General features: G+C 58.9%; 2 protein-coding genes across 2 annotated transcripts; one reads left to right on the top strand and one right to left on the bottom strand.

Annotated features, from left to right (window-relative positions):
- Positions 1-1,131: 1,131 nt before the first annotated feature.
- Iglon5 (IgLON family member 5) lies at positions 1,132-16,426 on the top strand. Its single transcript, XM_076838543.1, has 8 exons — positions 1,132-1,210; positions 8,908-8,986; positions 9,672-9,904; positions 11,494-11,613; positions 12,859-12,993; positions 13,179-13,299; positions 13,771-13,925; positions 15,110-16,426. The coding sequence occupies exons 1-8, from the start codon at positions 1,132-1,134 to the stop codon at positions 15,196-15,198; spliced, it is 1,011 nt and encodes a 336-aa protein (XP_076694658.1). The 3' UTR covers positions 15,199-16,426.
- A 725-nt stretch (positions 16,427-17,151) lies between these two features.
- On the bottom strand, positions 17,152-24,554 carry Vsig10l (V-set and immunoglobulin domain containing 10 like). Its single transcript, XM_076839322.2, has 10 exons — positions 24,515-24,554; positions 23,571-24,428; positions 22,838-23,131; positions 22,423-22,707; positions 21,512-21,766; positions 20,537-20,815; positions 19,909-20,205; positions 18,960-19,073; positions 18,588-18,742; positions 17,152-18,101 (listed from the first exon to the last, which is right to left on the bottom strand). The coding sequence occupies exons 1-10, from the start codon at positions 24,552-24,554 to the stop codon at positions 18,030-18,032; spliced, it is 2,649 nt and encodes an 882-aa protein (XP_076695437.2). The 3' UTR covers positions 17,152-18,029.
- Positions 24,555-25,168: the final 614 nt, after the last annotated feature.

Below are 25,168 nucleotides of genomic sequence, written 5' to 3'. Positions count from 1 at the left end.
AACACCCAGGTCTCGGAAGAGAACTGACTTATCCAAGGACACACAACCAAGTCACTGAAAGCCCTGGGATCCCATGCTTTGTGTCTCAACCCTGCGTTATCTTTTCCACGATCAGGTTCAGGGTCCCTCCCCATTGCCCTACTATCCTCCTGATGAGGATGGGGTGAAGGGAAGAATAGAGGAGCTGAACTGTGTCCCACAGGGAGAGGGGGGCAGAGGCCTGGACCCCTGGCTCTGAGGGAGGAGGCTGGGCCTGGACCCCTGAGTATGAGGGAGGAGGCTGAGCCTGGACCCCTGGGTCTGAGGGAGGAGGCTGGGGCTGCACCCTGGGTCTGAGGGAGGAGGCTGGGCCTGGACCCTGGGTCTGAGGGAGGAGGCTGGGGCTGCACCCTGGGTCTGAGGGAGGAGGCTGGGGCTGCACCCTGGGTCTGAGGGAGGAGGCTGGGGCTGCACCCTGGGTCTGAGGGAGGAGGCTGGGCCTGGACCCTCCGTCTGAGGGGGGAGGCTGGGCCTGGACCCTGGGTCTGAGGGGGGATGCTGGGGCTGCACCCTGGGTCTGAGGGGGGAGGCTGGTCTGGACCCTGGGTCTGAGGGAGGAGGCTGGACCTGGACCCGGGTCTGACGGGGGAGGCTGGATCTGGACCCCCGGGTCTGAGGGGGGAGGCTGGGCCTGGACCCCTGAGTATGAGGGAGGGTCCTTGGAGCCAGGACTCCAGGGTCTGGGGAAAACGAGACTGGAACCTGCAGGAGGGAGCCAGGTTTAGGAAGAGTCTCAGACCCGTGTTGGAGCCGGGAAGACGCGGGGTGCCCGGGGCGGCCGGGTGGGGGCCGGGCCGCAGTAACAAAGGCCTCTCCCTCCAACAAGCAACCCCCCCTCGGCCCCGCCTCCGCGGCCCCCCGCCTCCCCTGATTGGCCGGTCTCCCTGCCCGTCAGCGCCGCCCCCCTCCCCGGGTCTGCTGCAGCTCCGGCCGCCTCGTCGCGCCCCCCCAGCCCCCTCCCCCCGCCCCCGCCGCCCCCCGGGCCGGTGCAGCCGCAGGCGGGGTCCCCCTCCCCCTCCCCCTCTCCCCCAGGCCTCGCGCGCCCCGGACCGGCCCCCCCCTCCCCTCCCCCTCCGCGCCGCCGCTGCCGCGATGCCCCCCCCTGCGCCCGGGGCCCGGCTCCGGCTCCTCGCCGCCGCCGCCCTGGCCGGCCTGGCCGTCATCAGCCGAGGTACCGCAGCGCCGGGGGCGGGGGGCTCGGCCGGGACGCCTGGGTCTGGGGCGGGGGATGGGACGGGGTGCAGGGCTGCGTCCCCGGGCGCCGGGAGGGAGCGCTGGACGCCGAGGTCTGGGCCCGCCGCAGGGGCTGCATTCCCTGGCCGGGAAGGGGGTCCTCGCAAGTCCCGATCCGCGCCCTGCGGCCGGGGGATCGTGTCCCGGGGCTGGATCCTGGGCCCAGGGGCGGAGGTGCGCTTCTCGTCGCCTGCTAGCAAGCGGGTAGCGGACACCTTGGCCGGGCCTGGGGTGTGTGCCTCTGGATCGGGGAGGGGGCTCTGACGCTGGAGTAGGGGTCCCCAGACATGATCTGCGAACCGAGTTGGGGTGCTACGTGCAGAATGATGCGGGTCAAGGGTCTTGCCTCTGCCTGAGGAGGGTCCCTAAGGGAGTTCTTGCCTGGGGGCTGGGGCCTGCGTCTCTGGACAGAAGGGTGGGGGGATGGATATCTTCCCAGGGTCAGTAAAAGTAGGGGACACAGTGTCCACAGACCTAAATCCCAGGGCCAGGAAAAGGGAGCCAAGAGCTGAATCTCCCAGTTGAATCTTCTAGGTTAAGAGAAAGTGTTGGCGTTTGGGGTGTTGCAATTATGTGGGGGAACAGTACTGGGATCCAGGAAGTTGGGGTGCTGGGCTGGGAACTGATTCCAAAGCTCTGATGAATGTCTGGATTTCTGGTGCTGGACAAAGCATGAGAGATGGACAGATGAAGGACAGGGACCCATTGGAAGAGGAGGGGAGGGGGAAGGGTTAATGCAGGTCACAGGGTTAAGCTCAACCCCACCAGTGGAGACTGGGGGAGGGTCTCCAGCTGAGCTGGAGGGAGTCCTGGTGGAGGATGTGTGGCTGGAGCCTGTGTCTCCCCAGCAGGGCCTGGCTGGGAGGAGATGGTCAAGGAGATGCCCCCAAGGGGAAGGGAAGGAGAGTAGGAAGCCGCTGGGTGGGTGCTCCGGCGGGCAGGGAACAGTGCTCATCCAGTGTCTCTGGAGGATTCCCCAGGCCTTGACCCAACCAAGGGTTAGCGCCAGGGACAAGAAACCCCAACATAGTGACCTCAGCATCAAAGAGGCAGCTGCTCTCAGCCTCCCTACCATATATGCACAGCCACACAAACACCGCCACAGCACTCTGCCCCAAGATGCACCTGCAGACACCCACACTCGCACAAACACATCCTCGTCCAGACAGGACATCTACGTTCCCACACCGGAGCAGGTCAGGACCAGAGTGGGCCAGAGCACCAGCCCCTTGCTGGTGCAGAAGGCTGAGTGGTTATCTGATTTGCCGACCACTGCTCTGTGTTCCTCTCTGTCCCTGTCATGGTCTCTTTGGGTCTCTGTGTCTTGGCCATTTCCAGAGACTCCTATCCTGTCTATTATTTGCTGGTGACATTCCATCCATTTCTGTCTCTGGGTCTTTGTCTCATTCCTCCTGGTCTCGGCTCAGTGTCACATCTGTCTCTCTGCCTCTCAAACTGTTCCCCATGGTCACCTCCCACCTCTCTTCCTGGCTCCCTTGTTCATACCTCAGTCCTCCTTCACCTGTTTCATTCTTCCCTTCTTGCTGCCTTCTTCCTCCCCCAACCCCCTGTCCTTTTGTGACCTATTTCTCCTCCCTTCCTCCCTTTACTCTCCAGGGAACTTCCCATCTTCCACTTTCTGTCTTCAAGACCCCAGAAATCATCGCCATGCACACATTCTGGGTGGGAGCACTCGCAAAGCCAGGAGTAGCCTGTGACCTTGGTCAATTCCAGCCCCATCGGTGGTATTAGGTTCCCCATCTGAGAACCAAGGACAAGAGATGATGGGGTGGGGGTGAGCTATGACAGCTAGGTGCCAGACAGGCACCCAGCCCACCCACCCACCCACAATTTGCACTGTCTGAAAATAAGCCCTTGGCAAGATATGCAAAATAGTGCCTTCTCCTCTTTTATGGTGATGTTTTCCAAGTTACGAGCTGCACATGAGTAGAACAGTGCACCTTGCAACAGGTATAAGAGCAAACCCTTCGGTGCCCCAGCCTGCCCTCCTCACACCTGCTCTCCCAGAGCCGGGCCAGCTGCGGCTTCTCTCCCTGACACAAGCTCAGACTCAGCAGGTCAGTGGAAGAAGAGGACTGGTTGGTTGGGTGATGTTTGTTTGTTTGTTTTTCCCAAAATAGAAACAAAAATAAGTCCATTTCTTATTTCCACTTAAAAAAAGCTCCGTGGCATCCATAAATATTAATCTATTTTTATTTTTTTTCTAAATCTTTTATGCCAACACACACACACACACACACACACACACACACACACATACACACATTCCCAAGTGTACATATTCATTCACAAACTAGTTACACTGTATCATGAAACAATTCAACAAAATCAAAAGGCAGCTGTAGCAGGGTTGGAGTTCTTTTGCTCCATGGGCAGCTGGTGGAGGGACAATAGCCAAGGAGGGGACAGGAGGGTCGAGTCCCAGTGCTGCCCCTGACCAGCTGTCCATGGGACCTCTGAGCTCCCAGATTGATAGAATTGTGGGCTTTGCTTCATTGGTTCATTTAGCAAATGTTTATTGAGCCTGGAGTCCCTGCTCCAGGCACTCGGGAGACGTGCATGGCCGTGAGCGGGCCAGACCGGGTACTGCCCTCATGGAGCTTGTACCACCGTGGGATGGAGAGGTCAAAAAGCAATTGCAAAGTCTCACAGACAAATAGATGGGTCACTTCAGAGAGTGACAAATGGTATAAAAAAGATAAAAGTGACTTGGGAATGAGTTGGCAGTTTGATTCTGGGTGGTCTAGAAGATGAGGCAGGTGAGAGTGGCCTGAAGGAAGACGAGAAGTCAGACCTGGACAGGTCCTGGGGACAGCAGAGGCCCTGTGGTGTGGACCCCCAGTGAGATGGCAGCCAACACGCAGCATCCGGTTCCAGGGTGCCGGGGCCACTGTCCGGAGTCCAGGGCCTCCCTAGTGCAGGAGGGGAGCCTGCAGGCTTCCCGGGTCAGCAAGCGGGGAGTCTGGGGGTCCCTTGTGCCAGCTGCACCAGGCCCAGCCCCTTCTCACGGCCCTCCCCAGCCAGATCCTGGGCCTCCTGGTCCCCACTTCACCAAACCAACTCCCTGGAGGACCCACACGGGCTCACACCCATGGTTTCTAGGACTGTGGGATCGCAGCACTCCTACCCCAGCCCACTGCAGGGTCCCAGCTGGGCCTCAGTTCTTCCAGGAACCTCGGAGAGTCTTCCCCAACTCAAGGTCACTCAGCTTTTAGGAATCTCTTTCTCTGTCCAGGAAACCCACCTGTCTGTGACCTTCATTCCTTAATTTATCAAAGGAGTGTGAGGCCCGCTAGTCTGGACTGTGTGGACTATAAGTCCCTCAGGGCAGGGATTCCCAGGGGTCCTGTGTGGTCCAGGGGTCCCCCCGGAGGCTCCTGGTGCCTGCAGCTCCGCCTCCTAACAGCCAACTCCCGGACAGCCCTTGCAAGGACGGGGCCACACCAGCGGTCCTACATGTTCCCCTCGAAGTTCCTCTTTTAGTCCACCCGCCAGGGAGCGTGGTCACCATTCCCACTTACAGGTGGGGAAACTGAGTCTCAGAGAAGGGAAGTGATTGTGGGGCTCTGTGGCAATGCTGGGGTTTGAACCGGGCGGTTCCGCTCCCTGCTCTGTTCTCTTGGCCCCCAGGGGAGCTGTGCTGGGTTGCCCCGGGCCAGGAATAGCCATAGATGTTTCTTTAAAAAAGAAGGTGCTGGCCAGGCACAGTGGCGCAGGCTGGTGATCCCAGCAACTCAGGAGGCTGAGGCAGGAGGATCGCCAGTTCAAGGCCCGCCTCAGCAACTTAGGGAGACCCTGTCTCCAAATTCAAAAAAACGAACTGGGGATATGGGTCAGTGGTAGAGCACCCTCGGGTTCACTCTCCAGCACCAACAGATAACAAGAAGGTGCTGCTGGGAATGGCCAGCATGTCGGACCCTCATGCCAGGCTGGTCGCGGGGATCCTTCACGGAAACCCTTGTGGAGAACTCGTATTGTTTTCATTTTTTCCATTTGAGCAAACTGAGGCTCAGGTTGACCGGGGGCTCACCCAGGCTGGACATGGTGAGCAGACGTTTGGTGTCCCAGTCCAGCTCCTTGGGATCTGTTATCTCTGAGGACCTTCCGTTCCCTCTCACAGACACTTCCCAGCTCTGAACACGGCCAAGAGTCAGGTCCTCAGGGAACCAACTCCTGGTCAGGTGAGGGTCATGGACACCATCTCAACTGAGTCACAGGGGGCCCAGGAGAGGGGGCATGGGCTTTGCCTTGAGCAGTCAGAGAGGTTCTCCTGGAGGAAGGGCGCTCACATCGGTGTCTTGAGGCATGAGTAGGAGTTCGGGAGTTGAAGTGTGTCACAGTGTCCACTTAGTCATTCACTCATCGAGGCCTCCAGCCGGCCAGCTCCTGTGTGGGGAGATGCTGGTGATCCAGGCATGAGTCAGAACCAGGCTCTGCCCTCAAGGGACTCCTAGTCTGTGGGGGAAGGCAGACAGCACCGTGTACTGGGCTCCAGGGGAGGTAGCCCAAGCGTGTGGGAAACAGACGCGCGCCTGCTCATTGATCAGTGAGTGTCTCCCGAGGCCTCCTGCAGACCAGGAGAGCCGGGCCTTGCTGGAACCCTCCATCTGGTGAGGGCAGCAGACCTGACACCACCCAAGGTGATGGGGGCATGCAGGGGAGGAACCAGGTTCAGGGACAGAATGGGCTGTGGTCACTGAAGAAGCTCAGCCCTGAACCAATGAGTGGCTGACTCCCACCCCCACTCACTATGGCCCAGAGAGGGAAAGGGACTCACCCAAGGCCACCCAGCACAGAGTGGGGCCTCCTGGTCTCAGAATTTTGGGGTTTTGTGAGACAGATGCAAAGGCCTGAGATCTCCATGTTCATAGATACAGACTAGGAACCAAAGACCTGCTTGAGAGATGGATTTGCTCATCACACATTTCCTCGGACTGCCCGAAAGCCAGGCTCTGAGACAGACAACTTCTACCCGTGGTCCTGTGACCTGGGAGCAGGGCAGGAGCTCCCCTAGGAAACCTGGGAGGGCCCCTGTGCACTAGGAAACCTGGAGAAGGGTTCCAATGGGACAGTGCGTGTGCTGGGAGAAGAGGGCCGTGCAGGCTGGACCTCACAAGCCAAGGGAGACAGGGCCTGAGTGACACCAGGATTCCCAACAGACACCAGGCGGAGGCAGCCTGGTCCTGGGGGCACTGGGAGCCCCAGGGGTGCAATCAGCTCTGGGCACAGGAGACACACCTGTGGCAGGAATGTGTGTGCGTCTGTCAGTGATTCTGACCGAGTGTGTCTTGCTCGCCTCTGGAGGGCCCCCCTCCCCACCCCAGGGCCCAGCCCTGCATCCTGCATTCACTGAACCTGGAGTGGCACCTTGGACAGCTCCACCTTCAGCCTCAGGCCTTCCTGTCCTGCAGGCACCTCTCAGTGGGACGAGGCCATGTGCTGTGCCCCTAGCGGGCATCCCACAGTCTGCCGAGCTGTTTGTGGGGCGGAGAGAGCTATGGTCCAGAGCAGGAGGTTCAAACACCCTGCAGTGCACACTACTGTCCAGCCCCAAATGTCAGCAAAACTGAGACCTGGGAACCCTGGCCTAGGATGCAGGTCACCAGGAGGTGGACAAGTCCTGGGGAGGCGAGGTCTGTCTGTCTGTCTTGGCCAGCCTGGGAAGGGATCTTGGTGCCCACATGTGACTGTCTCAGAACTGAATGGTGTGACATGACTGCCTCTTGCTCCAGGTGTGACTCTCCGTCCAACTCCCTGTGTGGCTGTGTGTGGCCATGTGTGATCTGACCGTAGGTGACAGCATGACTTGGTGCACCTGATCCTCAGCCTGGGGTGGCCTTGGTGTCTGAGGGGATGTGACAGTGCAGCTGTGTGCTTGTGCAGGGTGTGGTTTTGTGGGACTCTGACCCAGGGCCTTCCAGAGTGGGGCTGGGGCGTGTCCCCTCAGGCTGCGGTGTCAGCGTGACAGGTCAGGCCAGCGTGTGTCGCTTCCCCTGGGTAGGCTGTAACCAGACGTGGACTTGGCAGCCCCGTTGGTGTGCGAGGAACCCTGCGGGAACCAGTGGCATGGGGGGGCTTGGTCTACAGGTGCTGCTTGACAGGGACTGTCCCCCTCGGCTGAGTGTGACAGTCGTCATGACTGCTCCTGGGGCAGAGCTGCTTTTTCCAGCTGACCTGCTGGCGTGTGTCTGGGTCTGTGGGTGTCAGTGTGACTCAGTGTTCCTCTGAGCAGAGCCATAGCCTTGTGTGTGACCGAGGAGCTGGGACCGTCTCCTGGCCTGCTGTGGCTCTGCGTCCTTGCCAGGCCCTGGCGACTGTGTGCGTGTGTCTGTCCTGTCGTGAGCAGGCTGTGCGTGGCAGCCCACTCCATACCTCAGGGGGAGGACCAGGCCCTGGCCTGGTGAGCCAGGCTGAGGGGCTCCGCGGCCCAGGTCCATGCCCGGCGCCGGCCAGCCCACCGCAGTTGGCTGTGTCCTGGCCCCTTCCTGAAGGGCTGCTGATGGAGTGGGCCCCCGGGAGTCATCGGGGCAGCATGGGCAATTAATTCATTAGATTAATTAGCTCCTCTTCCCAGGCTGGGGGTAGGGCAGCCGCACAGGGCCCTCCCGCTCCAGGCGCCAAGGTCATCCAGCCGGCTCCCTCCCTCCCTGCCCAGTGCTGTCTCCACCGCCTCCGCGTGCCCAGCCCCCACTCCCTGGCCCCGGTCCAGCCAGCCACGGTCCACAGAGGGATGAGTGGGGGGGTTGATGGGGCCCGTGGGCTGCACTGGAGTGTGCAGGTGGGCATGGGTGTGTACCCACAAGTGTGCCTGTGAGCACAGGCCGCAGGTGTGTCTGGCACACGTGTGTGTGCAAAGGTTTGTGTGTGTCCATGCACCATGTCTACAGATCTGGATATGATGTCTGTCTGTGTTGCGTGGAACATGCTGGCTCTGTGTGCCTGTGGCATGTTTCTGAATTCATGTGTGTCTGCGTACAAATGGGGGTCTGTGTGCACATGGATCTGTGCATATGTATCTGTGCACACGCATTCCTTATGTGTGTGTTTATACGTCCTGCACGTTCACAGCCTGTGAATATGTGTGTGCATGCATGTGTGTGTGTCATGCATGTGTGTGTGTACACGCATGCATCTACACAAGTGCCTGGGTGCTTGTACCTGTATCTGTGATGTGGTGTATCTGTATGTGTAAATGTGTACACATGCCTCATCTGTGCACATGCATGTGTATCTGTGTAATTATGAATTTGCACATGGATGTCCCTGTGCACTGGGAATGTATTCTGTATGCTCATGTAACTGCACATTGATGTGTGTCTTCATACCCATGTCTGTGTGTGTGTGTTATATGTGAACATCTCTGCATGCGTGTGTGTGCACACATGCATGTGTGTATCTGTGCCTGTGCTGTGTTGGCTGTTGCCTCTGTGTCTGGAGATGTGTGTTTGTGTGCCCTGTGAGCTCACCTGTCCCCGTCTGTCAGTCAGGCCCAGTGTGTGTGGGTGTGTCTGCCATGTCTGAGTCTCGACAGCATTAGAGGATGCGTGTGGAAGACGTCTCTGTGTCCCCAGGGTGTGTGCTCACGTGTCCTCCTGCCTGCCGTCTCGCCCACAGGGCTGCTGTCCCAGAGCCTGGAGTTCAGCTCCCCTGCAGACAACTACACCGTGTGCGAAGGCGACAACGCCACCCTCAGGTACCTCCTGCCTGCGGAGTCAGGAGTCCAAGTCCTCTGTCCCTCCCCAGTGGGGGCAGCCTGGCAGGGGCAGGCTGGGGCCACGCCATCCCCATCAGGCCGAAAGGAGTGTGGACTCTGAGCCCAGTTCTGCTCCAGAGCCTCTGTGTCCCTGTCTGTCCCAGGAGTTCTGCGACTGAGACACCACGTCCAGGAGTGCCCACACCCCAGGCTTGGCATGGCGTGGCCGCGTCATAAATGAGAGCAGGGTCACCGCCTCACCAGCTCGCTCCTCACCTCACTCAGGGCCCTGTCTCCTCTCTCTGGGTCTCTGTCCCTCTCTGGGTCCTTGTCTCCCTCCCTCTAGGTCTCTGTTGCCCCTCTTTCTGGGTCTCTATTCTCTTCCCTGGGTCGGTCTCTCTCTCTCTCTCTGTCTCTCCGTCTCTGACTCCCCCTCTCTGACCCTCTGATCCCCCTCTTTCTGGGTTTCTGCTCCTTCCCTGGGTCTCTGTCTCTGTCTAGGTCTCTGTACCCCTCCTGTGTCCTCATCGTCCCTCTTCCCAGGGTGCCGGTGGCTCTCTGGGTCTCTGGCACTTAACATCAGCACACGGGCTCTCTGAGGCTCAGCTGCCACCTGCCTGGGTGCACAGCAGGGTCAGCCTCTTGGGCTGCGATGTAGAGAAACCCTTCCCCCCCCACCCCACAGCTGCTTCATTGATGAGCATGTGACCCGCGTGGCCTGGCTGAACCGCTCCAACATCCTGTACGCTGGCAATGACCGCTGGACCAGCGACCCGCGTGTGCGGCTGCTCATCAACACGCCTGAAGAGTTCTCCATCCTCATCACCCAGGTGGGGCTCGGGGACGAGGGCCTGTACACCTGCTCCTTCCAGACCCGCCACCAGCCGTACACCACTCAGGTCTACCTCATCGTCCACGGTGAGCCCTCGGCCACGGCCCGGGATAGGGTGAGGGGCGTGGGAGGAGGGGACTCGTGACAGGCTGCATTATGGTGGGAGTGGGGACACATTCAAGTAGAAGACGGGCACAACCCTGCCCTCATGGATTTCAGCCAAGCAGAAGGGGGATGTCACACTCCTGGTGACACTTCATTGGACCGTTTCTAGAGCCGGAGAGCTGCAGGGTGAGGGGCGTTCAGAGGAAGACAGGCACTCTGCGGAGCCATCTCCTGCGTGCCCACCGCGTGGGGCCGTTCTAGAGGGAGGATACCAATGAGGCAGGCTGTCCCTGCTCCTTGGGAGCAGATTTCCCCGGGAGCGGCTCAGGGAGGGCTCCCAGGTACAAAGCTGGTACCAGAAAAGAGACAGTGCCTCAGGGATCCACAGGACCAGACCCGGGGCTGCGAGGGCCCACAGCAGGGGGCGGGGCACAGAGGGCCTAGAGGTGAAGATCGGGAGGCTGCTTCCCTGGCCAGCAGAGTGGCCCGGAAGATAGCAGCACACGAGGGGAAACGGCCCGAGACAGGGAGTCCTGAGAGCTCAGGAGCCAGCCTGCCTGGTTCCAGACTCAGGGCCAGCACCCACTGTGAGCAGAGGCCTCCTCCTGGGATGGGGACGGTGCTGGCCCTCATGCAGTGCAGGACGTCCTCAGTCAGGAGGGCCACCTGTATTTTATCCTTTATAAGAGAAGAGAAACCTTCTGCCAATTAAACTCTGCTTTCCTATATCACAAGCCAATCCTGATTAGAGAATGTCCAAAGGGAGGAGGGGAAGTAAGGCACAGTGTATTAGAACTGGGGAAATAGGGTAACGCCCACCCAGAAAACAGGGTGCGGGCCTAGTGAATGGGTTTTTGTAAAGCAATTTTAGAACACAATCTACCACACAGGAAGCATCATGTGTATATTTGTTAAGTTAATTTTAAAATAATAATAAATAAAGTAGCCAGGCATGGTGGCAGGAGGATCGCGCGTTCCAGGACAGCCTTGGCAACTCAGAGACACCCTGTCTCAAAATAAAAAGGGATGGGGATGTGGCTCCCAGGTAGGAAACCACTGGGCTCAATCCAACATACCCCCAAAAAATCATAATGACAAACAAATAAAAGTGGAGCCAGTAGAGCCGGGAGGGAGCAATCAGACCAAAGATACAGTTAGGATGAAAGCAGAAAAGACAGACAGACAGACAAAGCCAGTAATTAGACAGGGGGCCAGGTCCAGACAGAGACTGCAGAGAAGAGGGCAAAGAGTCAAGTGAGGAAACAAAGGGAGGTTTAGAAGGTCTGGGGCCTGGACCCTGGGTCTGGGGAGGAGACGGGCCTGGACCCTGGGTCTGGGGGAGAGGATGGGCCTGGACCCTGGGTCTGGGGGAGGGGACGGGCCTCGACCCTGGGTCTGGGGGAGGGGATGGGCCTGGACCCTGGGTCTGGGGGAGGGGATGGGCCTGAACCCTGGGGTCTGGGGAGGAGGCCTGAGGCCTGGACCTTCTGGACTGAGGGAGGAGGGAAGAGGGCAGGCTGGACTTCCAGGAGTGCACACAGGACTTACTGACCTCTCCCGCTGCCCACAGTCCCTGCCCGCATTGTGAACATCTCCTCCCCTGTGACGGTAAACGAGGGAGGCAACGTAAATCTGCTTTGCCTGGCTGTAGGGCGGCCAGAGCCCACGGTCACCTGGAGGCAGCTCCGAGGTGAGGCCCTACCCCTGACCCAAAGCCTCTTCCCCAATTCTGCATCCTGGGCCCCTCCTTCCTCATATTCCTGGCTGGACTCCCAGATCCCCCTTCTCCAGCCCTTCTGGTGTCTTGATTTCCCTTCCAGCCGGATCTCCAGTTATTTCCTCACCAGACTCCAGTACTGGCTTCCCACTTGCTGCCCAGTCTGGGCCGGTACCTCCAAAGACCCCACTAAGCCCTGGCTCTGGCTTCTCCCACCTGCTCACTGATGCTCCTAGACTCAGCTCCCCACCACCAGATGCCCTAAGCCAAGCTGCAGCCTGGGCCCTGGCCATACACTCACCTCCACCTCACCCCCACCTCTCTGCAGCTCATTGTTATAGCCCAGTGGTTTCAAAATGTGGTCCCCAGACCCCAGCATCAGCATCCTCTGGGAACTTGCCAGAAAGGCACACTCTCAGGCCTCTGCCCAGACCCAGAGGAGATCAGGAGCCCCCTCCACCTCACCCCAGTCTTTTTCAGCAAGCCCTGAGAACCACCACTCAGGGCTCCCTCCAAATACGACAGCTCCGGGCCCAGACATCACCCTCCAGCCCTTTACCTGGCTCTCCACTGTCAGATTCAGATCTCTGGATCCTCCCTCATTGGGTCTCTGGAGACCCATGGTGCCAATTGCTAGATCCTAATCCCTGGGTCCCCTGAGATCCCAGAACCCAATTACTAAGCCTCAGATCCCCGGATCCTGCCCCACTGTGTCTTATGAACCCCACAATCCTGATCTTGAGATCCTGGATCCCTGGGTTCCTTAAGTCCTAGGGGTCCTCTGTGTGCAGAACTGTCACAAGATTGCAGATATCTAGATAACTGATTCTGATAATCAGATATCAATTCCCTGGGCCCGAAGAACTAGGTCTCAGAATTCTGGATGCCTCCCCATTGTGTTCCCTGGATCCTTCTGAGATCCAAGATCCTGGAATCTTCCACCCCACTGGATCCTCTGAAGACCAGGATCTGAATCATAAGATCCCAGATCCCTGGATCTTCTGAATCCTGAAATTCCAGGACCCTCCCCCTGGGTTCCCGTGCCTAAGTCCCTGTCCTCACTCTCCCTCCCCCTCAGGCCCCTCCCAGCTCCTACTGCCCCGGGCACTCCAGGCCTTGCTGTGCCCGCCCCGCTGATGTGTGTCCGTGTTGTGCCCGTGTTGTCCCGTGTTAAGTGTTTGTGTCCGGCCCCGCCCCCTCCTGCTCCCTCCCCCACAGACGGCTTCACTTCCGAGGGTGAGATCTTGGAGATTTCTGACATCCAGCGGGGCCAGGCCGGGGAATACGAGTGCGTGACTCACAACGGGGTTAACTCGGCGCCCGACAGCCGCCGCGTGCTGGTCACAGTCAACTGTGAGCGCCCACCCCCACGCGGCACTGGGCAGGAGAGGGGTGGGCCTTAGGGCCCTGGGGAGGCGGGGTCTGTATGTTGGAGAAGGAAGCTGGGCGGGGCTCCTGGGTCCGAGGGAGGAGGCTGCCGGAGTGGCGCCCTGTAGTCCCCACGCTGCTAAAATTAGCCGATGCTACACCCTCGCCAGATCCCCCGACCATTACAGACGTGACCAGCGCACGCACCGCCCTGGGCCGGGCAGCCCTTCTGCGCTGCGAAGCCATGGCCGTGCCGCCTGCGGACTTCCAGTGGTACAAGGACGACAGACTGTGAGGACCGCCCCGGGGCCGGGGCCGGAGGAGAGGGGGAGGCCCTCGGTCCCTGGAATGGCCGGGCCAGGGCGCGGGGGTGGAGGGGCCAAGTCTGTGTTCTGAGAAGTGAGGGTCCAGCTCCTAGGTGATAGAGTCTGCCGAGTCCAGGGAGAGTAACGTGGGTCCCGGGATGAACGCCGGAGCCCGTCTCCTGGACTCCTCAGGGAGAGGTCTAGGGTCGGGAGTCTGCTGAGGATCTGGCGTGCAAGGGGACCACTGGGACCGGGTTTGAGAGCCCGTAGGAATTGGGGGTTGTGGCGCACACCGGGAGAGTCCAGTGTCCCTCGGGGCGACCCTGCTTGGAGAAGGAATCCCTGAGGAGCTAGAGAGCTAGAGCCCGAGGCTAGTGGTCGCTGGAGGAGGCTGAGTCGGGGGACTGGGCGCTGCTCCCTGGAGGGTCTGGCCCAACGCCGATCCCGTCCCCGGCAGGCTGAGCAGTGGCGCGGCCGAGGGCCTGAAGGTGCAGACGGAGCGCACCCGCTCGATGCTTCTCTTCGCCAACGTGAGCGCCCGGCATTACGGCAACTACACGTGCCGCGCCGCCAACCGGCTGGGAGCGTCCAGCGCCTCCATGAGGCTCCTGCGTGCGTCTGCGCGAGGCGGCAGGGCAGGGGTGGGGGGTCGGGAAGGGAGGCAGACACCCCCGGGACCCACCCCCTGACTGGCCCCGAATTTAGGAAAGAGGAACCATGAGACTTGAGCAACGCGACTGGGCAAAGAAACCGATCCACTGGATCAACACTCATTGAGCGCCCACTAAGGGCCAGGTGCTGGGGACACAGCAGTGCACAAAAGAGACAGGATTTGGGGATGCACAGAGCTCGTGGCCTAGTAGTAAGAGGAAAGCATTTATGTGGGCACGTAGATAAATAAGCAACTACATGAACAAAATATTATTTTGAATATCAAGAAGAGCTGGCAAGAAACGAATAGATAGGATTAGAGGTGGCAGGTGTTACCCAAGGTCATCAGAGTCGAGCTACCCTGAGGGGCATCATTACTCTGAGACCAGAATGATAAGAAGCCAGCCTGTGCGATTCTGCTGGAAGGGCTTCACAGGCAGGGGGACAGAATTTGCAAAGGTACTGTGAGAACAGCTTGGTGTAGCAGATAAATTGCAGGGAACCTGGGAGGAAAAAGGAAAGTAGCCCTTGCCCCATTAGTAAGGGGTTTGGGCTTATTGTACTGCAGGTAAGGCCACTGGGGGCAGTTAAGCAGGGAGTGACGTGTTGAGACTTCTAAAGACAATCACTTAGGGCTCTGAGATGGAGGCAGAGAGCTGGGGGGGGGGGGGGCAGCTGTAGAGATCCAGAGCTGGGTGGATGGACAGCATGAAGCCTCTCTCCAGAGCCGCCTTGGAGGTGGCGCCATGGGGCTAGGTGCCAGACTGATGTGCGCTGCTAAGGTAAGGGAGGAGCTGAGTCAGAGTGCTTCTGAGGCTTGGGCTGGAGCTGAAATATTAATATGCTCAAGTATTGAAGAGGGAGGGGAGGGCGGCCAGCCAAAGGCAGAAAAGTCCAAGAAACAATTTTGGGCATGCGGAGGATGAGACAACTGGTGGAAATGCTGGACAGACAGAATCCTAAGACAGAAGGACAGGGCTAAAACAGTGGAACGGAGTGGAGAGTGTGCTAAGACTCACAAAGCAGAAAAGTCTCAGGAAGGCCCCCTGAGAGGCGGCTTAAGACAGGCACCCAGAGGGACACGCAGGAAGCCTCCCTGCTGCTGCCGCCTCCGCCTCCGCCCCTGACCCTTCCTCTTCCCTCAGGCCCAGGATCCCTGGAGAACTCAGCCCCGAGGCCCCCGGGGCCGCTGGCCCTGCTCTCCGCCCTGGGCTGGCTGTGGTGGAGGATGTAGGTGCAGCCCAGGGCCTCCCCCTGCAGGGGGCCTCGGGCCAAGAGCAAGAGGAAAAGGGGGAGCCAGCGCCGTGGGTCTCGAGCGGGCAGAAGAGCTCTCAGCCACCGAGAAGGACGAGAGGAAGAGGAGGAGGAGGAGGATCTTTAGAGAACCCATCACTGTGAGGGATAACGCAAAATTATGCATCTTTCTACAGCCATTCTCGCCACCCGTTCACGTTTCCAGTTGTGACCCACCCCCGCCACCCCACACCCCTCTCTTAGCTCAGGCTGTCAACGGGCTCGTGTGTGGGTGGGTGTGTGAGTGTGAGCCCGCACGTATGTATAGGTGTGTGTGGGGGGAGGCTGGAGGAGGGGACCAGCAGTCCTCCCCCGCTGCCACCCCGTGTCCCCTGCCCCGCCCTGCTGCCTCTCTCCTCTGGCTGGAGGTAGGTATGTGGGTGCTTCTCTGTGAGGCTGTGAGAGAACGGCCAGGCTTTCCCACGTGTGCACGCTGCCCGCCCCTCCCCCTCGCTGTCACTAGGGCAGGTCTGGAGCTGGGCAGTTGCTCAGCCTTCAGGAAGAGGTGAGGGCTGCCTTGGCAGGTTCCTCCCTGCTGCACCACCTGCTGCCTGTAGCCAGAGGCCCCATCACTGGCTCAGTGGCCTGAGACCTTCCACTTGCCCTGCCCCTCCCCACCCTGGACTTTCTGGCCCCCTCCTGGGCCATTCGGTGCTTCCATCCAACTGTCAGGCTGGTGACAGAAGTCGCCTGTCTGCCTCAGTGCTTTGTCCCACCCCCGCCACCACTCCCCTTGGCCACCTGCAGTACCAACCAGCTCCCCCCGGCCCTGCAGCTGGCCCACAGGTGTGGGCTTCCCGGCCTCCCACTCCCTGGCCTCCACCAAATGTACCTCCCAAAGGCTAACCTGACCGTCCTCACACACAGACACACACCCACACACCAGCGACTGTGACCAGCAATAGCCCCCTGGCTCCAGCTGTCCTGTAGCCAGTGACCAGCTGTTGATCCCTGGTGGGCCCCTGTTGTCAGGAAGGGATGCTGAGGCTGTGGCCTCAGCTCTGATTGTCAGATACTCCACCCTGGTACACCATGACACACAGAGTGTGGGGGGGAGGCGTTGCAGACATCCTGAGCCCAGAAAAGATGCCATGTCACCAGCTCCAACTCCCTGGAGACCCTCTATAACCACCCACCCACCCAGACCACACCACCCAGAGCTTGGTGGAGAAGAGGACAGAGAGGGGCGGGGGAGCAAGGGGCAGTGACTGTACCTCAGACAGGGGCGTGGGCCCCATCCCACATTGTCTTCCATTCCCAGGGTCCAGGGATCGGGTAGGGAGGGGAGGGCTGCTGGGCGGGGAGGGCGGGGGGCCCTGGGGGCCGTGTGTTCCGATTCATGGGGAGTGTTGAGACCACCGCACCAATAAACGCCTTTTTCCAAAGTCTCTGCCTGCAGCTGTCAGTGTCATTAGGAGTTGGGAGTGGAGGGCACGGGGTCATGGATCTCTGGAGGTGCCTCCCCAGCGTCATTCCCATCCCCCACTCTCTCTTTGGGGCCTTTAAATTGGCCCATTACAGCAGTGGCCCCTAATTGGCTTAAGTCATTCCCCAGAGCCCATCTCCCACCACAAGTGGCTCAGAGATGGGCAAACGGCCCAGCCGGGCTACGGAGGGGGTAGATTCATGAGGAGCGGTGTGTCCCTGCTGGGCAACAGGGCTCCAGGATGCACAGTGGGCATCTGCAGGGGCACTGGGTCGTAACCTGAAACCAAGCGCCTCCATATTTCTTGCTGCCATTTATCTTGTTATCTGCAGCCAAGAGAATCCCCACTGGTGTACCCCAAATTCTCAGTGAGATAGCTGACATGCAGGAGAGAACAGCAGCAAGCCCAGCCCTTCACTGGCACCAAAACATCTATCAGTCAACAAATAATTTATTGATCACCTGCTGTGTGCCAGGCTTTGTGATAAGTGCTGAGATAATGTGTGGTTTCTGCCTCTGTGACGCTGTCAGTGTAGAGCTGGAATCTAAGCTACGCATAATGATGTATTCACATGTGAGGAGGGAAAAGTTCAGGGGCTCTGGGACCTAACCCATGACCAAAGAGAGGTGAGGGGAAAGATGGTCTGTGGTAACGGCTACCTGGGAGTTGATGATCGATATGGGGAAGACAAGTGCCCAGACAGAGTGAATTCAGGGACAAAGGCCTGGAGGGGGAGAAATGTGGCTGAGAGAAACGCTAGGAGGGGTTGGCGTTGTGGCTCAGCGGTAGAGTGCTCGCCTAGCACCTGCGAGGCCCTGGGTTTGATCCTCAGCGCCACATAAAAATAAATAAAGGTATTTAAAAGAAAAAGAAATGCTAGGGAGCAGGGTTAGTCCTGGGAAGAGGGTGATGAAGGCCAACAGGCCAAACCACAAGACCTTGGAGGTCCTTGAGGAGTTTAGATAAAATCTAAAGAGTCTCAAGAGAAGAAAGAAGCCTGGGAGCTGGACAGGGTGTGGCCCAGAGGAGGCAAAGGGAAGACAGGAGACCACTTCAGGGAACCTGGGCAGGCTCCCCTCCAGCTCAGAGGAACACGCCGGCCCTGCCTGTCTGCCCCAGAGCCGGGGGTTGTGAGAACTGCACTGTTCCAGATGTGCAGGACCTCCTGTCTCAGGAGTCCCAGCTTGCTTGGTCTACAAACACAGGGTAAGTCTTCTCTGTGATGAGACAGGGAGTCCCACTTTCAGGGCCCAGCCCTCAGTCATAGCTGGCCCTACTTGCTGCTGGGGCAAAACAGGATCCTTGCCCCAAAATACCCCGTGAAAGAGTGGGGCACTGGCTCTGATCACACCTGCGTGGCTGTCCGAACAGTTCTTGGTCCCCCACCTGGAAAGATGACTGGACTGGGGCTGGTGGCCTGGAAGAGAAGCAAAGTAGGGGTGATCTCAGGAGGCACCCTGGATGTGACATGACTCACCCAGATCATTTTCCCAGCCTAGCCCAAACTTTTCAAAAACTAGCTGTCCCTCGCCCTGCCCGCCCCCCATATTTGACACCATTGGAGGGGCTAAGACATGCAGCAACCCAACTTTAATGGGAAACACGGAAATTCCACTGCCTCGGGAGAAAAATGGAAGGTTTGACCAATTTTTATGAAAATCAAAGGAGGCTTCACCTCATTCTCCTTTGGAGAAGAAACTAGGATGCACGCTTCTGTTAGTATACCTAAAAACTGTGTAGGAAATCCTGTGCCGATTTTTTTGTCTTATTAAGAAATAAGGTTTTACCAACTTTGTAAGCCGACCAACAAAGTTGGAGACTGGAATTAAGAAACTCTCATCTCCCTGAGTATGAAACAAGCTCCGTCCCCATTCTGGGAGGAAATGGGGACAGGTGCACTCACTTGGTAGGCCTTGGCTTTGTTAGAGTCCCTCAGAGGGACTTGGAGGGGCAGTGGCTGTGGGGTCTGTACTGGGCTCACAGTCTGCATCTTCTCTTCTGGAGAGAGGACCACAGGAGCCAAGGCTGGAGGATGCTTCTTTTTCTTTGGCGCCTTGGCTGAGAGAGGAGGCAGAGAAATAGGAACATGTGATTGGCTGCCCCAACATGCAGACCCAGCCAATAGCAAGGGAAGCTGGGGTGAGAGGCGGGACCTTACTTTGATTGATATGGAGGTAGGAAGGTGGGACATGCTAGGACTGCGCTGATTGGCTCACTTAGGTCTCCCTTTCTCTAGCCCCTCCCAGTCGGCCTCCTCTGCAGGCTCCCCACTCACCCTGGTAGCACGGCAGGCAGTAGATGCAGAGGAGAAGGAGCGCAACGAGCAGTGCCACACCTAATAGGGAGCCCAGGACAATGCCAGCAATGGCGCCGGGGCCCAAGGAGGGGCCTGGAAGAGACAAACAGAAGGGAGAGAAGTTTCCAAACCCCTAATTCACCCTTCCTGTGAGGATCCCGGAACCCAGCCTTCCTGCACTGTCCCTCTCAGAACACAGAACTTGGGGCTGAGCACTCTCAATTCATTTAACGTTTTCTGAATGACGGACTACCCAGTGCCTGGCAATTCGGCCTCGTGGTGAGGATCCACTGGTGGGCAAGACAGCCCAGATGCCTACTCCATGGGGATTAATCCTAGGAGGGCAGCAGAATAAGGAGCAACAATGAGCATAACGACAGACTGGACTAAGAAGGAAAAAAACCCCTGTAATAGACATAATGGGAGGGAAGATGATGTTTAGCAAGGGTGATGGATTAAGGTCACTAAGAAAGTAACAGCTGAGCAGAGATCTGAAGAATAAGAAGTTAGTCAGGCTAAACCTGGGAAAGGGTGTTTCAAGAGGAGGGAACAGAAAATGAGAAGGCTCAGAGGTTGGGAAGAGCCTTCTGTGTTCAGTACAGGGTAATGTGGGTGAAAGGAGAGAAGTCGAGAGAGAGGGAGAGGGGGAGAGAGGGAGGGGGAGAGGGAGGGAGAGAGGAAGAGGGAAAGAGGGGGAAAGAGGGAGAGAGAGATCCAGAAAGAGGGAACATGGCTCTGAGGACACCCCTATCTTGGACTTCTGGCCCTGGGAGCCATGAGAGAATCAATGTCTGCCATTATAAGTCGCCCAGGTCATGGTACATTGTTATGGTGCCCTAGCAGGTTACCAGAGGGGGAAGACAAGCCACTGCATCAGATTGAGAATGGCTGGCCAGAGTTCTAAGAAGATGTTCACGGCCCGACTCACCTGCCTCGTAGACCCGGCTTTGGGATGGAGGCCCTGGCTGGGACCCCAGAATGGGTAGGATGCGCAAGGTCCAGGCCCTGGGGGTCTGAGGAGGGAGGGGCAGCACAGCTGAGCGCTCCCGAGGCCCCAGGATAAGCAGGGAGATCCAGTCCTCAGAGGCTGTGGCTCTGCCCAGTTCAGGTCCCTCTGTCCGTGCCTGGATCACAAAGCTGCTGATCAGGGCCCCACGCTCCACATCCCAAGTCAGCACTGCTGCATCCCGGGCTCTCTGTAGCCTCCATGAGGCGATGGAGGGGCCTGGGGATGAGGGGAGGGGGTGGCTGGATTCTTGGGAGCTAGAGAGGAGGGGGAAAGGGAACTGGACTCCTAAATCCCCTACATGGAGAGCTACATTCCTATATCTGGAAAGAGGAAGGAGCTAGGAGCCCAGGCTTCTGCTTCTGAGGGAGGAGGCTGGGCCTGGACCCCTGGGTCTGAGGGAGGAGGCTGGGCCTGGATCCCTGGGTTTGAGGGAGGAGGGCGCCTGGACCTCAGGGATGAGAGAGGGGGCCTGGACATACTCCTGGGTCTGGGAGAGGAGGAGGTGGGAGACTTAAATTGACAGGTTCTTGGAATGGGCGGGGCTCACCAATAAGGGTAATCTGGTCAACCCCAGCACCCAGCGCCCCACTGCAGATCACAGAGTAATTTCCCAGGTCCACATTCAGGCTGAAGTTGCTGATGAGAAGCGTCTGCCCATCTTGGCTGATTCGCAGGCGACCCCCACCTCCTGGAGCCAGGGGCCTTCCTTCCCGGGCCCAGGATGCTCGAGAGGGTGGGAGACAGCCAGAAGCCTTCAGAGCCACCTCTGCCTGCCCTGACCTTGTCTCTCGAACCAGCTGATGTAGCAGCACCTCCCTGGGGGCCTCTGTAGGTGACAGAAGCCCAGTTAAAAGTCAAGACCTGCCTAGTGTGGTGAGGCCCGCCTGTAATCCCAGCAACTCAGGAGGCTGAGGCAAGAGGATCACAAGTTCCAGACCAGCCTGGGCAACTTAGAGAGACCCTGTCTCAAAATAAAAAATAAAAAGGGCTGGGGATGTAGCTCAGTGGTATAACTACCCAGGGTTCAATCCCAAGTATTAGGAGGAAAAAAAAAGGCGAGAACGTATTCTCCACTGGAATAATAAGTCCTGTGTCCTTCGATAAATCAAATAGTGGTGAACCCAGCACTCTGGGGGAACTGCCCATTCACTCTCTCATTCATTCATTATCTGATCTCCCCAGCAAACACTTAACTGAACATATGTTATACATGGACAAGGGCTGGGAAGCCCATTATGCTCAGCTATTCATTACTTTGAAAAAAAATAAAAAGATTGATCTATCTTTCTAAATATAGGGACTGCCCTGTTCCTGAGACCAGAGGGGAAACCCTGCCCCTGCCCCCTCCCCACCCTGGAGTACAGGAAAAAAAAAAAAAAAAAACTTGTTGCCTCTTTAGGTTCAAAGAAAGTGAGGTTCTGCCCTTTCCTGGAGTAGAGGGAGATTCTCCCCGCCCCACAAGTCCCAAAGGACCAAAGGAAAGTTCCCTTCTCTCGATACAGCAAAGCCCTGCCTCTCTCACCCGGGGTGACAGTGCAAGTGCGCGTGGCCACCAGGTGGCGAGCAAGGCAGACGACGGGGACTCCACTGAGCTGGGGGTGGGCGGGAACCACCGCCAGGAGCTCGGAGGGCTCCGGACCCGCGCGCACGCCGCGGGGGAGACCTTGGAACTGCAGGGAGGCTGCAGGTACCCCTCCTGGCCACGAGCAGCGGAAGTGGAGGCTGCGGTCTCCAGGACCCCCTTCTACTGAGCACTTTGGGGGCCCGAGGGGCAGATCTGCAGAGAAGTAGAGATCAAGGACGGAGTCGGTCTCCCCACCTTCTCCAGGGCTGCCTCTCCGCGCTCGGACCCCGCCACTTCTTCACCTAGCCCCGCCTCAGAGGTGCAAATCCTGTCCCTTTCTCTGGCTGACTCAGCTCCCTGTTCCCAATAATCCCCGCTAAGCGCGCAACTCCTGAACGCCCCCCTTTCCTGAAACTGCAACTTCACACACTGATTCTTTCCAAACGTAACCCAGCCCTTTCCTTTCTAGCTCCCCTCTCTCCCAGGTCACCCCGCCCCCTCCTGGGTTACTCCACGAGACACCTCCCCTTGTCCTGGGTAGCTCCGCCCTCCCGGGTGGACCTAGCCTCCTGGTCTTGTGACTCCACCCCCTTGGCCAGGTAACTCTCCCTTGGCTGATACCACTTGCTGGCCCAAGCAACTGGGTCCCTTCCCTTCCCTTTCTAATCCCACTCTGCGCATTCCGCCGTCTCCTCCTTCTGGTTCCGCCCTTTCTCCTAGGCGTTCCCGACCCTTCTACCAGCAATCACCGCCCCCCTCCCCGCCCCGCCGCGGGCCCCACCCCACCACAGCTGTCCCAGCTCCTCCTGGCTGGCCCCGCCCCTCCCCAGCAGGCCCTGCCCCAGCTGTGGCGCCCCAGCCGCTTTCACCTGCCACCGTCAGGTTGAGCAGCGAGCGGCGCCGGCTGCCAGTGCGCGGGTTCGCTGCGAGGCAGGCGTAGGCGCCCGCGTGGCCTGGCCGGACGGCTGGCAGCAGGAGGCGCGGCCCCGCGGGCACTGCGGCCTCGGCCGGGTCCGCCAGGCTCCACGTAATGTCAGCCGGCGGCCGCGAGGCGGCGGTGCAGCGCAAGGTCACGTTGCTGCCCGCAGTGACATACAGGTCCGGGGCGGCGTCTCGATCGGAAGACGCTGTGATGACCGGCGGATCCGGACCGTCTGGGGGAAGAGGGAGTCGGGATTGGGCTCAACCGGGGCGTCTCCAGAAATCCCGAGACCAGGCCACTAGTCCTTTCTCTCCTGGGATTCCAGAGTGACTCCTAGCCGGCTCAAGGCAGTCCCCACTCACAGAAGACGCTGACGTTGGCCGCAGCCTCGGTGTGGCCAAAGGGGCTGCGGACGCGGCAGGTGTACCGCGCATGGTCGCTGCGCACAGGGCGAGCGATGAGCAGCTGGTCACCCTCAGCGCGGATCCGGGACGACTCTGCTCCCTCAGAATCCGCTGCATTAAGAGCACGGCCGTCTCTGGTCCAGCTCAGCTGCCCACAGCCTGGTTTCCAGCCCACACAGCGCAGCCGGAGCTCCGCCGCCCCCTCCTCCGTCTCTGGGTGCTCTGGCTGCACAGACAGCTGGGGAATGGGCTCTGGAGAGGGGCAAAGCCCTTAGAATCCGTTCAAGGAGCCAGGACCCCAGTACTCACTCTCTTATTCCCAGGACTTCACCCCCAGCCACTGCCTCCTTTTAGCCCCAGGAGTCTGGTTATCTGTCCCTTCCCTTTCCTCTCCTTGACCCATGATGTCTCCTCCCTCCAACCCAGGAGTCCAGTCCCAGCGGCTTGTCACTCAGACCCAGGGGTTCGGTCCCCAGTCCTTGCTCCGTCAGACCCAGAGTACAGGCCCCAGCCCTCCTCCCTCAGACACAGGAGTTCAGGTACTCCCTGCCCCAGTCTTGATCCAGGTCCAACCTTCCTCAGCACCCCTGTCTCCGTCCCTTGTCCCTTTGGGGAGGAAGCATCCTTACAACAGAAATGGCTTGCCCAAATGTCTCAGCAGCCTGCACGTGTGACTCCAGGGCCCACTTACCATACACATTGACTGTGAACTCCTGAATCTGCCGAGAGACCCCACCCCGGATGACCTCAGCTGTGTAGACCCCAGCATCATCTAGCTGGGCAGAGGCAAGTTCCAGCCCCCCTCGGGCCTGGTCGAATCTCAGGCGGTCTCCGTGTGCAGGGTCCAGGCTGATCAGAGGAGCCCCTGGCCCCAAGCCCCCAGCTGCTAGCACCTTGGAGCTTCTTCGCCAAACTACCAGAGGGGCAGGAGGAACAGGGCTGGGGGCTGGAGCCAGGGAGAGTCGGATGGTAGTCCCCACCAGCACAGCAAGAGGCCCCCCAACCTGCTGGGGGAAGCTTGCAGCTGAGTGGGTCTCCAGAGGAACTTTGGATTGGGGTCTCTGGGCAGAGAAATCAAGGTCCCGATTCTCAGGGGGGCGTTTTGAATCTGGGGCCTCAACAGTCACTTTGGAGTCAGGGAATTGAGCAGAAATGTTTGAAGTTGTGGTCTTTACAGAGAAGGAAGGCACAGGACTTTTGGCAGGAACTGGGGAATCCAACCTCTCAGGAAACACTTCTGAACCAGGAATCTTAGAGAAGGTGGGATAGGGGCTCAAATGTTGAACCTCCGCAGAAATATTTGACCAGAGGGACTCAGACACATCATTTGAATTTCGGGCCTTGGGAAGCCAGTTGGAATCAGGAACTTCAGCAGAGGCTTGTGAATCCAGAGAGAGTTTTGGAAAGTTCTGGCTGGGGGGTTTGATGGAGGGAACTTTCGAGCCCAGGCTGAGGGAGGAGCTAGCTGAGTCCAAGAAGGAGGCGGAGGTAAAGTTGGTTTGCTGAAGTCCAGAAGTGGCTCCCAGGGCAAGGATCTTTAACGGAGAGGCTGCAGAGGAGAGGTAGGAGGGGTGAGCTTTGGGGGAGGCTGCTAGGAAGGGGGCTGGTGGGGAAGGGGTCAAGAAAGGAACTTACCCAGGAGTAGGAAGAGCAGCAGAGCCTGCAGGATGTCCATGGTGCTGGCCGCACCCCTGAGAGGACACTGGAGAGAGATCCAGGGCCTGCATCTGTCCCTCCTGGGTTGGACAAGTCCAACAGGACTGGTAGCTTAGCTTCCTGGGCGGGGAAGGGAGCCAGACCCAGCAGGAGGTGCCAGGGTCCCCCTGGCTGAACTGGTGGCTAAGCCGCCCACCCCACCCTACTTGTTGTCCTCATAGGCTGGCCCTGCCTGTGGGGAAACCCAGCCCTATCCCTGCATGTTCTACCCACAAGGGGAGAGGGGGAGAACAGAGTCCCAGCTGAAAAGGAGGTAGCAGACATGTCGGGCAAATCCAGGAAGGCTTCCCAGAGGAAGGCGACGTGGCCTGCTGGAGAGCCTCACCTCTGATGGCCTCCCCTCAGCTCAGACTTCCTCCTCCCCAGCCTTCTGGCCTCTGCTCCCTCTGTCCTGCCTGTAGCCTCTGATATCCACATCTGACCCTGCTCCCTGCTGCTCCAGATCATCCCAGGGTTCCCTGTTGCTCTCAGCTCCCTAGTTCTACCTACCTCTCCTGAGACCCATAGAGCCGGATTTCTGTGTCTTCCAGGCTCTCACAAGCCCTGCATCCCATGTACTCAGCATCCTCCCCC

Source organism: Callospermophilus lateralis, chromosome 18, assembly GCF_048772815.1.
Source record: "Callospermophilus lateralis isolate mCalLat2 chromosome 18, mCalLat2.hap1, whole genome shotgun sequence".
In the NCBI taxonomy this organism is placed as follows: Eukaryota; Metazoa; Chordata; class Mammalia; order Rodentia; family Sciuridae; genus Callospermophilus; species Callospermophilus lateralis.
This window is presented reverse-complemented; position numbering and strand designations above follow the sequence as displayed.

Bases quoted from the DNA above. Each gene is read 5' to 3' on its own strand.
- Vsig10l (XM_076839322.2), bottom strand. From the start codon at position 24,554: ATGGACATCCTGCAGGCTCTGCTGCTCTTCCTACTCCTGG. The intron at 21,767-22,422 runs GTGAAAGCGGCT...ACTTCTCTGCAG, and splicing joins GCTCAACCTGACGGTGGCAG to ATCTGCCCCTCGGGCCCCCA. The intron at 18,743-18,959 runs GTGAGTGGGGAG...CTCCTCTCTCAG, and splicing joins CTGCCTGCCGTGCTACCAGG to CCAAGGCGCCAAAGAAAAAG.
- Iglon5 (XM_076838543.1), top strand. From the start codon at position 1,132: ATGCCCCCCCCTGCGCCCGGGGCCCGGCTCCGGCTCCTCGCCGCCGCC. The intron at 13,300-13,770 runs GTGAGGACCGCC...CGTCCCCGGCAG, and splicing joins TGGTACAAGGACGACAGACT to GCTGAGCAGTGGCGCGGCCG. The intron at 13,926-15,109 runs GTGCGTCTGCGC...CTCTTCCCTCAG, and splicing joins CGCCTCCATGAGGCTCCTGC to GCCCAGGATCCCTGGAGAAC.